Source organism: Hermetia illucens, chromosome 2 (genome assembly GCF_905115235.1).
Source record: "Hermetia illucens chromosome 2, iHerIll2.2.curated.20191125, whole genome shotgun sequence".
NCBI classification, from domain to species: domain Eukaryota; kingdom Metazoa; phylum Arthropoda; class Insecta; order Diptera; family Stratiomyidae; genus Hermetia; species Hermetia illucens.
Genome location: NC_051850.1, coordinates 92,952,247 through 92,966,841, shown reverse-complemented (window position 1 = coordinate 92,966,841; position 14,595 = coordinate 92,952,247). Strand labels below are relative to the sequence as shown.

At 42.2% G+C, this 14,595-nt stretch overlaps 1 protein-coding gene across 8 annotated transcripts in view; it reads left to right on the top strand.

Annotated features, from left to right (window-relative positions):
- The window catches only part of LOC119648927 (adenylyl cyclase 78C), a 386,778-nt gene that overhangs the window by 331,322 nt on the left and 40,861 nt on the right, over window positions 1-14,595 (top strand). For all 8 annotated transcript variants that reach the window (XM_038050837.1, XM_038050834.1, XM_038050836.1 and 5 more), the window contains 3 exons: window positions 4,635-4,851; window positions 5,308-5,400; window positions 5,735-5,874. In XM_038050837.1, the coding sequence (XP_037906765.1) occupies window positions 4,635-4,851; window positions 5,308-5,400; window positions 5,735-5,874 (450 nt within the window). The remainder of the gene's footprint in view (window positions 1-4,634; window positions 4,852-5,307; window positions 5,401-5,734; window positions 5,875-14,595) is intronic.

Below are 14,595 nucleotides of genomic sequence, written 5' to 3'. Positions count from 1 at the left end.
ATGTTATTCGGTTAAAGAATTTCCTAAAGTAGTTTTGCTTTAATTCACTGATCGCAAATATATGTTATCAGTGAGTTTTTCCACCTTGACCAGTTTCTGATAAGTTTCGGCTGATCGAAAAGTTTTTAGACCTCTGTTCTCATCCTGGTTAAGTGTCCTTTCCACCAAAATATACCACTTGATGAAGTAACTGCCTTAACCAATCAGTTCGCCTCATACGCATGAATGAGATCTTCCATTTTTCTCTTCCTATCGCTTTCGATGTTCACACTAATCTTCGGAAGTGAATTCTCATTAACGCAAATTACGTGACCATACTGTCGAAGACGTCTCTCGCGCAATTTTTCCACGCTCGGTGCAACATCATATCCGTCGTGAATATACTCATAATAATAATAATAATAATCGTTGGCGCGACAACCTATATTAGATCAAGGCCTTAAGTGTGTTAGAGCACTTCGTTCAAGGCCTTACGGTACACTACAGTACACTGTAGGAGCATTGTGCTCTCCCAAGATTATTACCCTCATTTGACTCAGGTACTCGTTCACAGCTGAGTCGACTGGTATCCGACGTCTAATCACGATACAAATCCCACTGCCACCAGTGAGATTTGAACCGCGGCCTTCCATATGACAGCCTTGTGCTCTAACCACTCAGCTATCCGGACATATATATACTCATCTCGGACGTAATAATAGTTGTTATGCCACTATAACATCTTCGTCTCCATTACCGCAAGACGCCGTTCATTGTCTTTTATAATCCGTAAAGCATCCATTAGCTGATAGCATTGACCCAAAATATTTAAATCGCTCAGTTCTGGGCAGGCCACTGCCTGTTTCATAGGGATCGATCGACAAATATTATGTTTTATTCTGATGCAATCTGAGACAGTGTTCCATGAGGCGCTCATTCCATTTTTGAAAAAGTTGCTCAATATCATCTTTATTTTGCACTAGGAAAACGTCACTAATAACTGTCCGGCGTGTATTGCGTCAGTAGTTTCGAACGACGTCGCGAATACGGTTGCCAAGAATGGATTCAAAATTTTGCTGGACTATACTTCTTTTTCCATATTGTAACGATGTTTCTTTCTTGCGAGTTAGATGCTGTTCTACCCTCCTCAATAACCCAGTTGAGTATTTCACTGAGCCGCAATGTTGTGTCCCAGCTCTTCGGTTTCTAGAGCTCAGATACGATGTCATCAGATCCCTTGCTTTCCCCAATTTCGTTGGCTTTATTGCCTCCTCGACATTAGTCGCGATGACAGATCTTTCTCACCGTCCGGTGTGGCCAATTTATCGTAAAAATCTTGCTTGCTTTCTTTGCTTCCCGATTGACCTTCTTGTAAATTTACTAATTGGCGTTTTATCGTCGAGAAACTTATAGCAGAGTTGTTTTTTTCGCGAACCTTCATTTGAACATAGCCATTCCAACGTCAAACACCTTGCCTGATGAATCGCTTAACTCGCTTGGTGACCCCGAGGGTTACACAAGCTGCTTTGTGGATCGTGCCTTTAACTTGATTCCACGATTCTTCGACATTTGTAATGATTGGCAATCACCTAAGGCGAGCCAATGCGGAGGATGGTTCACAAGACGGCAATCAATGGACGATGTTGAGGTGCGATGATCTCATAGGAAGCGATTTTGAAGTAAATGAGAATATAGTCGATTTACGTTTTACTATTCCTCTATAAAATGTAGGAAGATGATAAAATAGTTTGATAACAAAATCCGATATACGTTCACCATTCTCATTTCGTGCTCCAAACCCTTTTCCCCCATGGCACTGTTTGCCATCTGCTTTTTCTCCCTACATGACCATTAAGGTGGCCCGCAATGACGATATAGTCATCAGCAAGCAGTGTTTGTAGCGAGAAGTTGCCACAAGACATCTTTCTCGGAATCGAATCGACCTGTTCGAGTTGAAGTTGCGCATGCGGTGCAAAAATCAGTCAAGCTGATATAGTAGTGAGCTTCTTCAGCCGGTCATCAAATCATACAAATTCTTTAATGGCATAAAGGATGGCAAGGGTGTCAATAATGAGCATGCAGACACGTATTTGCTTTGTTCATGCAAATTTACTTGCGTCTTGATACCGTCTATGCGTCTGGAACCCTTGCCCATTTCTCGACAGGACTGCGGTTCGTCCTACCGCATTGACTGAGATGATGTCTCCAAAATTCTGAATATCCCCCCCCCCCCCCTCCCCAACTGCAAACTATCCAATGGGCACAATTCGCATAAAACCCTCGATTAACGGAGGTAGCCAATCCCTGGCAGTTGATCACCAAGCTTCCCCCTACTAGTTACGAAAATTTTTTTAAACTACAATCACCTCAGTAGCAAAGTGCATATGAAAAAAGAAATATATTATAATAATTCTGAGCCGAAACAAGGAATTTCCACACTGCAGTAAATTTCAGATTTAAGAATTTGGTTGATATATCTATCGCAAAGAACGGCAGTTGGCGGATGGATCAGGTTTCGCTGATGGGTGAAGCAACTTCATGGCACAGTTCACCTTTGGCTAGTAGCATTAATCCGAGATATTTAAAACGTTTAGTTCTCGAAAGATCGTTATCACTGTCTGTCTTATTGGGGCCGGTTTTCAAAAACACTTTTAAGTTCAGTGTCAGACCATTCTGCATGAGGTGATCATTTCATTTTTTGGATAAGTTGTTGTGAATCAACTTTATTGTGAGAGGCCAGGAAAACATCATATTTTATAAATAATAGATTGATTCATTATCAATCCGAATGCTAGCGCACTCCTTCAGATTATCAGTCTATTGTGTACCATATATCTATGTACGTTAATCGTCTGCTAGTTTGGCTTCTATCTTAAAGCCATTCTATATAGCAGCTGCCTTCATCTGAAATTTTGGAAAATCGAGGAGACCTAACGTTTAACATTTGACCGGCTATTATTCACAATAGTTCAGTGCGGTAGTGGTCGGTTTTCATTAGTTAAAGCTAAAGTATTTTGAAATGTTGCCTTCAGTGTATCCACTAAAATCACATGTACCTGTAAAGATACGATTCTCTTGCTGTTTCCTCATGTTTTACTCGTGCTGCCTGATACCTGACCCTTCGGATATAAAGTTTTTGTATCCACCCTGCATCAGCAACTTTCTATGCACGTTTTTCCACTCGCGCACAGCTAAAAATTCAAAACATTCTTTGATATGTCTCCAAACACATATATTAGAGTGCAATCAATTCATGTGAAATACAAAACTTTGACCTTCTATAACTTTGTTAACAATAGTTGGATTGCCTCAGAATTAAGTCTAATATTATCATTTATTTATTACTGTCACCAAATTTTGAACTTTTAGAATGAACTTAAAAGAAATTTTCGGTATCACCCTGCATGAGCTTTTTCTTTGAAAAAAAATGCTGTTCCCACCTTTCACATATATGGGGAGCCCCCTTAAAACCCGACACAAAATAATGCAACTCATTGCATGGCTCACAGACCACATATTCCTACGAAATTTCGCGACAATAGCTCTAGCCTAATCCGAGTAGTAAATCCGATATGACAGACGAGCAGATGTCCATCTGACAATGAAACTAATTTAATAAATTGTGTGAAACAAAACCTTACAAAACCGTTCATTGGCTGGCCTTTTGACTGTCGTAAATTGCTTAGCTGCAACTCTCGTTTTTTGGAGTGTGAGAATGTTTCCATGTTGTTATAAGACAGGGGTTCTTATAGCTCATACCTTCAATAAAACGCTTCCACAATCTAAGATCCAGCACACCGGTGAAGTAACCTCCTCTACGATTTTCCGAAGAGTTTGTATCCTACCCCCACTGTTCTCAGACACTTAATTCTAAAGCGACTCACTAACCGACTATCCTGGGATACATATGGCACAGAATATTGGCGTGAAACTTGATGTTAGTGACTTTAACTTTCATATGTTTTGAAAGTGAGACTTGCTTACTTTATGGTACGTGCATTTTGAGTCCCCACTCTTTCAATATTCAACTATTATAATATTAAAAGTTGAGTCGGTTCCAAAAAGTACTGAGTCCTATCATTTTCTCATGACCATATTTTGAAAAACATCCACTTCATATTCATGTGTTTCTGATTGAATTAAAACAAATAGGCAAACCTTCAGAATAGAATAGATTCCATCATCTTCTATTCCAAATCAGAACCCGGTTACGGAAGTTAAGATGTATTTACACATGTCCAAGTATGCAAAAGTCAGTGGCACAAATATGCATTATATGCCTACATATATATCATATTCGTCTAATTCTACTAGAACCAACAAAGCAGATGAGATATGTAACGATATTGATATTTTAATCAGATAAGTCCACAGATGAATTCATTCCTCCTATCATTCAGGAGCAACTCTTGTACAAATACTAGGGATATTGATATTGAAGCTTTCAGCAAACAGTGACGAAGTGCAAGAAGTTTCCTCAGAGAAAATAGTCAGGTTCAATGTCTACCGCAATTTAGCTTTATTTGTTTACTTGATATTTGCTCTAGTTTTTGGATGTATGATTCATAAGAAAATGGCGAATCTAGGGCTTGGCGAAAACAGCTATCGAATATCTCAATGAATTTACTTTTCATACTGCCTCCTTTGCATTGCAGACCGCGCAGACGATTTATCATCCACGACAGCCCCGAGAAGAAACCAGACAATCGAGAGCCGAAATTATCAGACGCCCATACAAACAACAACACAGTAAACAACATCAACCCCAACGAGTCTATTTCCTATAACAATGACGCCAAACGCGAATCTAAAAATACGATTCATGAGGATGACCCGACCACAGACTGGACACCGGAAATACCGTTTAAAAATGTTCGTATTTGCTATTAAGGTTTAACACATCCCACATTAGCTGGACCTGGCAGGATTCAGAGCGATCAATATTTATATGAAGAACGGACTATTCAAATACCTGCAGGTTTTATATCACCACCTAATCATTCACGAATGAAGTACAATGTTTAGGTACGCAAATTTGACAAAGGAGTAACGTTATGAAATTTGTAAGTTTAACTTCATTTATCGAAATTGATTGGAAGGGAGCTGTTAACTCTTCCCGCATTCTTCCGCAAAAATAATGGTCAAACAAAACTCGTGGAAAAACGAACATTACCTAACTTGGAAACTCCAAGCGTAATAAATGTGGACGCCTAACTAGAAATCACTCTTCATAAAAATAATCGTAAAAATCCTGCTTGATTCGTCCTCTCCAGAGACTGCATAATCTCGATAAATCCAAATAAATTTTATAATTTTAATTGCTTTCAGCTTAATGAGCCAGAGGAGGGAATTATTCGATCCGAATCCTTTATGTGTAACCCCAAGCAAGACCATCGAGTGTCCATTTCTGCCGAAGAGGAAGTGAGTAAAATTCAATTGCCCTGTGACCGACGTGGTCCGTGTCTCCTACCCTTAGCCAGGATAGCATAGCAAGGGCAAGCAAAAATATCTAATAACATCAAAGCAGCTCGAAGGGAATTTTAGCTCTGTTGACGTCATTGGGTAGTAATTAAATTTTGGTTATTGAGACTATGGGTTTAGGACTGGAACTAAACGGATATTGATTGAATGGCAGAGTTTGGATAAATTGCAGTTTAATGGAAGATAAACTCTTAAGCGTTTCAGGACTCTAAACTGCAAACAAATAGCTGCACGTTAAGATTACAAATAATTTTGTGTTTTGAATTAATTTCAGGTTGATGAACTAATCGATCAAAATATCCAGATAAATTCTAATAAGCAAATTAGGAGGGAGTATCTTTACAGCTGGACACTGAAGTTCAAAGATCCGAGTCAGGAAATCAAATTCTGTCAATTACGAGAGGACATGTTCAGGTATTTATCCTTTTCCGTAAATGCTTCTCCTATGTATTATATATTTTTAAAACAGAAAGGTATGAATAAGCGCCAGACATATTCCGTCCTAAGGGGCAAAATCACTGTGAGCATGTCAAAATCATCGGGTTGTTTCAGGGCTTATGGGAAAGTATTCTCCGCGATATCCGCAGCTTCGTAAGTGACGCTTTTGAAAACCAATCAGTGAGCCTTGTAGAACGGCGCCAGTCTGTCAGACTATGATAAAAAAAGAAAAGAGGAAACGTGAAAAATGCTCTGAGCCAGGCTGCCCATTCCTCTACACGCTAGGGTCTGACATGTTACATGTGCCGCCTCATAATCTCAATGTGGGAACGGTTGCGCAATCTAATACACATTCTATGCAGAATATCACTAAAGGAGTTGCAGTATAAGGCAAAAGCCGTCTGCCTCATTAGCACGTAATCCCAAGGATTGTAATTGAAATAATTAGAAGCTTAAATTTTCGGCTTACAGATATACTGTATGTCAAAGGACGTACTACATGGTTTTGTTGCACGGTGGTTTCGAAAAATATCCACATTACTTTGATATTTTTTTTATATAATAGGGCAGGTGAATGCATTTACTCTCACCATAGGGTCAAAGCTCTTATTGTACAAGACAATGATCTTGCCAATACTCATGTAGTCCTCGGAGACTTGGGTTCTTAGCAAGAAGAATTGCGAACTCTTGGCCGCGTTCGAGAGAAGAATCCTCCGAAGAATTTTTGGCCCCCTACATGAAAATGGATGATTCCGTAGCCTACATAACGACGAAATCTATGAGCGATACCATGACCGTCAAGTTGTGGATGAAATCCGGCTCAATAGGTTACGGTGAGCGGGTCACTTAATCCGTATGGATGAGGATGATCCCACTCGGGAAGTCTATAAGGGCAATATCTATGGTAGAAAAAGAAGGCGAGGCAGACTCTGCCTTGGAGCGATGGCGTAGGTCAGGACGCCAGACAGCTTTTAGGGAATTCGATATCCCTCGGACCTCGGCGCAAAACCGGGATGTCTGGAGTTCCTTATTAATTCAGGCTTAGACCGGATACCGGTTGTTGCGCCATTGGTGATGTTGATGAATGCATTTACGCACACAGTGTTGGATTCCCGATTCGGTGTGTCGTCGAACTACCAACTAAACACCTCCTCATTGTCAGAAAGCTAGCCTGGGACCGTTTGTCACATTGTTTCGGGCTAGTCCCCGAATTCTCCAGCGGGAGGGTAGAAGAGGAAGAGAACTGTCAATTCAAGCAACCCCCTGCCATCCGGCTCCACCGCCAGTCGAGCTCTATCTTCTTAGCAACGAGAAGGACCCGAAGGTAATTGGCAACATGGCTTCACCTGTCAGCACTCTTCAGCATCTCTTCGACAATGTTGTCTGGAGAGAGACCCCAAGTATTTAAATAGAGCTGCTGACGAACCCCATCCCACCTTCAACAAGCAAAAAAAAGCATGATGGGCGTCGTCCCCAACTCCATTGCAAAACACACATTCGGGAGAACGACCCTTTCCAATCTTGTGCAGGTAAAACTGAAAACATCCATGCCCACTTAACAATTGGGTAAGGAAATAGTCAGTCTCACCATGCTTCCGATTCAGCCACGCACCTAAGTTGCCAATGAGCTGCGCAGTTCATTTGCCTCTAGTTTCATTTTGCCACGAAAGCTGCCCCTCGTCTAGAGCCGTTAGAGCCGTTCTTCACTCATCTCCCTTGCGCTTGTATATGGCTTGACGTTCCTTAGGGGCCAGTTTAGAGACAGTGCGGTACGCAGACGCCACCCACAAAGTTCCCCGTCTCTGTACTTGCGCGAGACGCTTACGATATACCTCCTTGCCAAGAGCCTCAGCCCATACCTTTGCGCATTAAAGCAAGACAAACTGCGTTCAACTCATCAGAAGACGTCGCCTGCTAGACGTAGGACCCCCAATGTTTGCCATTGGCCTACTTAACGCGGAAACTCCAGCTTCAGCCTTGTTCGCTGCTGCTTTGATTTGCTCAAAAAAGCTCATCTTTGAGTCTAGAGTCAGCCCGAGGTACTTTACCGCTGATTTTGACTCGATTATCGACTCACCGAACGATATGGGACGCAAGGTCGGAATTCTGTTTTTAGTCAGGATGACTACTTCGCATTTTTCCAGCGCAAGGTTGAAACCATGAGTAATCATCCATCCGCTTACCCGTCGCATCAATATGCCGAGTCTGCCTTGCGCCTGTTCGACAGTGCGTCCAACAACAAGCGCCGCGACATCATCTGCATGACTGGCCAGGCGGGACTCATCTGGCATGTCGAATTTAAGTAGACTATCCTAGGTAGCGTTCCAGAGGTCTGGCCCTAGGATGGATCCCTGTGCTACCCTCGACGTGAAGTCCATCCTCCTCTGACACTCTAGTGTTTCATAGAGGAGGGAGCGGTTCTTCAGATAGTCCCTCAATATCCGTAAGAGATAATTCGGGACGTGGAAAGTATTGTCTAGTGTGCCTAAAATGTCTTTCCATCTTATGGAATTGAAGGCGTTTCTAACATCAAGCGTTACGTGGAGCACCACCCGTTGAATTCGGCAACTATGTTGAACGACATCCATGACTTGCATGACAGCATCAGCTTCTTGAGTTGCCTAAAACCAAACTGCCGGGAAGATAAATCTCCAGCAGCGCGTATCACTTCATCGAGTCTACTTCTGATGAGCTCTTCGGGCACTTTTACAGCAGTGTCAAGCATACATAGTGGGCGGTATGAAGATGGAAACTCGGGGTCGCCATTCCCTTTGTGGATCAGTGCAAACCTCGCCACTTTCTAACGAGCAGGGAAAGTGCCCCCTTTCAGGCACGCGTTGAATGCGTCAAGCGTTAGGTCTGGCCGATGTTGGAATACCAGTTTTTATACTTCTGCTCGAATACCATCGGGCCCTGACGCCTTCTTGTTTTTATAGAGAGGACTACCTGTTCCAACTCTTTTATAGGGAGAAATGGATAGTCCTCTGTGCTTTCCGCGCGACGTGATCATCCTGTACGAGGTGCGCAGGGAATAGTGCGGTCCATCTGCTCGGCCTTAAGTGAATAGGGTTTCCGCAGAGCCCCAATTTCTGCCAGTTTGTAACCAAGTCCCCACCGGCCCCCATTCACCTCGTGGAACAGATCTTGCCAGCAGCGAGCTCTGCTTTTGTTTATTGCGCTGCGGAGTCTCCTTTTGGCTGATTTGTACTCCGTCACTATTGTACATGCCTCCTCCCGGTCGCTTAGACCTTGTGTTAAGCGGCGAAACCTGTGACATTCCTTCCAGAGCTCTACGATTACCACTGTCCACCAATACGTTGAAGGTTTGCCACGTCTCGACGCCCTTCTGGGTGGATCCGGTGTTTAGAACTACCAGTTCTGTTCTCGCCGCCATCTCCAGAATTTATTTCCCTCTAGAGTCTGTATGAGAAATGCTCCATTCAAGTGCCCTAGCATTGATGTCACCCCCGACCAGGATCCGCCCATGTGTGCCGAAGATAGCGTCCTCCAAAGCATCAAGCCTGCGTCGAAAGTCCGGCATCGTCTCATTCGACGTAAGATAGACACTAAAACACGTTGTCCCTGAACACCTAATCCAGACAAAGCCGTCCCTCCGGCTTTTGGGTAAGAACCCTAAGGAGGGTGCCGTCCCGAAGCCAGATGGCAGCTGTACCTAATATGCCAGTATGCTGTGCAATGGGTTGTCTGCGATTCGTTTAGTGCTCGTAGTGTTCTCGCGGTTTTTTCTGCTTCCTGCGGATTTTCTCTTACTCTCCATGTCCGCCTATAATATGAAATCCTGTCCAGGAGCTCATCCAGTTCAATCAGCCCGTTTTTCACCCCTTTGTTGACATTTTTCTCCAGGAGCAATTGCCGCGCATTTCTTAATAAGCCTTTCCTTCTAAGCTTGCGCCAGAGTAGTTGATAGCCCTCCCACTCGGCTTATATTCGAAACAATTTGGTTAGTTTAGTTAGTTTCCACTGTGCCTCTTTCCGCAAGTGCTCTTGGATGCGGACTTAGGAACCCTAAACAAAAATAGCGATTGACTGTTTTCATTGAAAGCAAAGGTGAGTCATCAGATGCTGTCTTACCTCTAACGAGGAACAGTATGTACATGCTTTAAATTTTTATGGGAACAAAGGATGGCTTCCGATAGGCCAAATTTTCCAATCAAGGTCGCAGAAGCGTTCTGCGCATCTTACGTAGAAGTTGAGCATGCGTGCGCGTGGTTGCATTTGTTGTGACAATTTATTCTCCTGCAAATTCTGAAATCAGTCATATCATTATTTAAAGTGATTGCTTTATTTTGTGTAAAAAATTCTGCCAATAAATCGGAAGAACTAGTGGCAATAGTGAATTCAATTAATATCTCACTTTTGTTTCTTTCAACACGATTAGGTAGAACGCGGCGATATGATATGTATAATATGACAATGTCACTGTGTCAATTTCCACTTTAATTGGACCCCAAACCGGTAGGTTCCCCCTTGTACTTTCGGGTTTCATCTCCTGGTTTAGTCTTTTCGCCATTAGAAGTCGATGGCACTTCTTATTTATATTATTGCCCTTCGATTGCCCTTGGAAAAGCCATATATTCAAATTGAGGTAATCTAATAGCGATTATTTGTTCTTTTTTGCATGGTGACCACGGAAGCAATATCAAATCCTTAATCAGTGTCACAGAATACGGACAATTCACAATTGACCTTTCGTTTTGAATGTTAATTTATAATCTCTGCTCCTCAAGAAGAACTCATTTAAAAACTTAAGCGAGAAAATAAACGTAACCAATAAAAGTGTTAAAGGAACAAAAGAAGAATGACTGGATTCTAATTAAAAACCAATTAAATTCGAACTTCAATTTTAATGTTATCTACGCAATAACAACTATAAGTCAACAATGCATCGGATTGGAAAGGTATTGAATCACATCCTGCAAAATGTCTTTCGTAGCTTCCTAGAATAGATGTTGTGAGTTTTAAGCTCCACATTGGCTTAGCTACATAACTCAAACGGACCGTATTTTTTTTGCGGACCACAAACCTTAACAGCAAAAGTCAAAGATTTTGACAGCACGTTCTTCCACAAGGCACGCTGTTTTCTCAGCGATTTTTGGAGATGTAACTTCACTTCCCACAATACTTTGCATGTATTCTAAAAGTGAATCTGTCCGCCCGTGCATGTCCTTGATCCTATATTATAATATTCATCTGACTGGAGGTCTAAGTATCACGTGAAAACATGTACTTATAGAAAATAAGAAATCGACACAGTATACGAAAAAGATCTCATTAGTAACCTTTGTTACGAAAATTCGATTGTCAAAACTTTAAACGCGTTATTCTCGAAACCACACTCTCAACGTTTCGGAAAAGCACTCACAAAAGACTATTTAACTAATTTAGTCCAAATTTGAATCCCTTATTTTACACATCCATGTCGATCTCTGTAACCTCAATAATATTTAATTTTCTAATGGAAAATATTTTTTTGGCACCTTAACATAAAAAAAACACGGATTTGAATAAAAAATTTCACTAATTCGTAATTTTCTTATTTTTAAAAAATATTTCCCTATTTGAAGTTTGGTATATTTGGACGGGGCTGCAGAATAGAAAAAAAATTTCTCAATTCAGACCAGTACAGCAGGCTGTGTGCTTCCCCGAGTGAAACCTTATTTTTTTAATGAGTCTACTTTTATCATAAAAAACACCCATATTATTTTCTTGTTAAAAATAATTATGAAATAACGTTGAAATTTCGAGCGTCACAATGTACTACTCCCTTACTGATGTAGCTAATTAAGTTGCTTAGTGTGTGACGAATGAGCTGTAACTTTGGTTGACACTCCCAGACAATTCATATAACTTTAGCTATTGCAGTGACAATTCTCCAGGTGTTGCCTTTCCTCTGTTGGCAGCACCGCGACCGAAGTGGTTAGTCACCAGGTGTTATTTGCCACCTTATATACATATGTACATTCATAATCACGACGTGAGCATGCATTATATTCATGACAAAAGCAGTCTAGTAAATTCAAGCCTAAGGCGGCCAAAGCGATCTAACTTTTGTTTAGGGACAACGGAAGTGTTTTGTTTTCTCTTGTCTAAAATTGCTGAACTCAACGTCAACATCCTTTTGAGGTTGTTCTGCTCCAATGTTCCCTCTGTGTTATATGGGAGATGGAAAGTGAACACCACAGTTACTTAAAGGCACCAAACCTTCGTTAACATTTGTCTCCACCATGATATCGGTGCAGAAGAGAAGAGGTGCGAGAAAATTTCGAACGAATAACTAAATCTGCATATAGAACAAGTATCAGTAGTTGTGTTGATTAAAGGGCGGAAGTGACAGTGCATAGGTCACACTTAAGAAAGGGCGACATATACATTGCTGGCTATGTCATCCTATTCTAGAGGTAAACAAGTGGATCGGCCTAGAAACACATGGCCCAGGGCTGCAGATTAAGCAAAGTTTTGGCTTCTTGGAAAGAGTTCGAGAGAGCTGAAATGCATGCATGAAAATGACGATACCATTTAGGGAATATTTCTCAAGCGGGGTCGGCTCGTCGTGATCGGCTTCGCCATTTGGCTCTATCGAATGCCTGATCTGGGTGCAATCTCGAGGTTTTCAAATCCCCATCCAGCGTATCAAGCCACCGTTGTCGATCGCGGATATCCTCATTTCGAATGTGATCAAAACATGTGACACCACTAGTCCAAAGTAGCATCTTCGTTTCCATTACCGCAAGACGCCGTTCATTGTTTTTTATAGTCGGCCAACACTCAGAACAATAGAGAGCGACTGGACGGACGACAATTTTAGATTTGAGACGTTTGTTGATACGTCGATCGCAAAGAACACCATTGTGGAACGCTACTTCATCCAGGCTGCGTTAATGCGTGAAGCAACAGTGCGCTGACAGTGACTGTGCCTGTTTCATGGGGATCGGTAGTCAAAAATTCAGTTTTGTTTAAATTCAATCTGAGACCGTGTTGCATGAGGAGATCATTCCATTTTTGAACAAGTTGCTCGAGATCATTTTTGCTATCAGATGCTAGGAAAACATCATCTGCATAAAGCAGTGTGTAGGGCGCTGCACGTTCGATATCCGGACGGTGACGGTGTCCATAACAAGAACAAAGAGGAGTGGTGAGAGGGCGCTTCCTTGATGAACACCAACAGAGACACAAAGCGATTTTGATACACCCGCCATACTTCGAACTTTACTTTTCGGATCGTGGTAGAGCAATTGAACCCAGCGCAGGAGTTCTTCTGGCACGAAGTGTTGTCGTAAGCAATACCAGATGAGTTCGTGTGGTTCACGATCAAACGCTTTCTCTAGATCCAGAAAGGCAATGTAAAGAGGGTGATGCTTCTTACGGTGTTTCTCCATGAGTAACCGCGCAACGTGTATTGCGTCAGTAGTTCCGCAGTTCTTGATAAATCCGGCTTGATTCACGGTTATTTCGACGATTTCGCAAATACGGTTGTCAAGAATGCGTCCAAACATCTTCATGGTATGGGAAAGTAACCAGATCGGACGGTAATTTGAACATTCTGCTGGACTACCTTTCTTTTTCCATATTGGAACAGTGGTACTCGGTTAAAGAATTCACTAAGCCACAGTGTTGGGTCGCAGCTCTTCGCTTTCCAGAGTTCAGATGCGATGTCGTCAGATCCTGTTGCTTTCCCCGATTTCATTTGTTTTATTGCCACCAACTGCTCCAAATGTCGGCAATGATTGTGGAAGTGGAGGATGAGCAAATTCTTCAGTTGAAATCTACCGTTGCGGCTCGACGGTTGGTAAGCAAAGTACCGTTCTTGTCATTAACGCAACAGAAGTGTTCGATATCCTGTATGCGTTCATTATGGCTTTTAGCAAGTCGACACAGATCTCTCTCGCCATCCCGAGTGTCCAGTTTATCATAAAGATTTTTGAAATGATTCGCTCGGGTGACAGCGACCGCTTTCTTTGCTTCCTGGTTGGCATTCTTATAAATTTGCCAGTTAACAGGCGTTTTATCGTCGAGAAATTTATGGTAAAGTCGTTTCTTTTCACGGACCTTCATTTCAACATCATCATTCCAAAGCCAAGTATCTCGGTTGATGTACCGCTTACCCTGCTTGATGACCCCGAGGGTTGCAGAAGCCGCTTTGTGGATCGTGTCTTTCATTTGGTTCCATGATTTTTCCACATTCGTAATGGTCGGCAATCGTATGAGTGAGACCGTTTCTTCTTTCTTCTCACCAAATCGCCACCATTTAATGCGCGGCGGGCCAGTGCGTTCCTCACGCTATTTTATCGGTGGCTTAATTCGCAGGGCGGCAGAAAACGGCCGATGTTGAGGTGCGATGTTCTCATAGGGAACGACTTTGCAATCAGTGACAGTGGTAAAATGTCGGCATCTTATGAGAATATAGTCGATTTGCGTTTTACTGTTCCCACTATAAAATGTGGGAAGATGAGACAATCGTTTGATGAGCCATGTATTCATAAGTACAAGGTCATGGGTATCCGCAAAATCGATTATATGCTCGCCACCCTCATTACGCGCTCCGAACCCCTTTCCGCCCTCGCACCTGTTACCGTCTGCCTTTTCACCCACATGACCATTAAGGTCGCCGGGAATGATTATATAATCGTCAGCAGGCACGTGACAAGTCTTTTCATCGAGAAGTTGCCAGAAGGCATC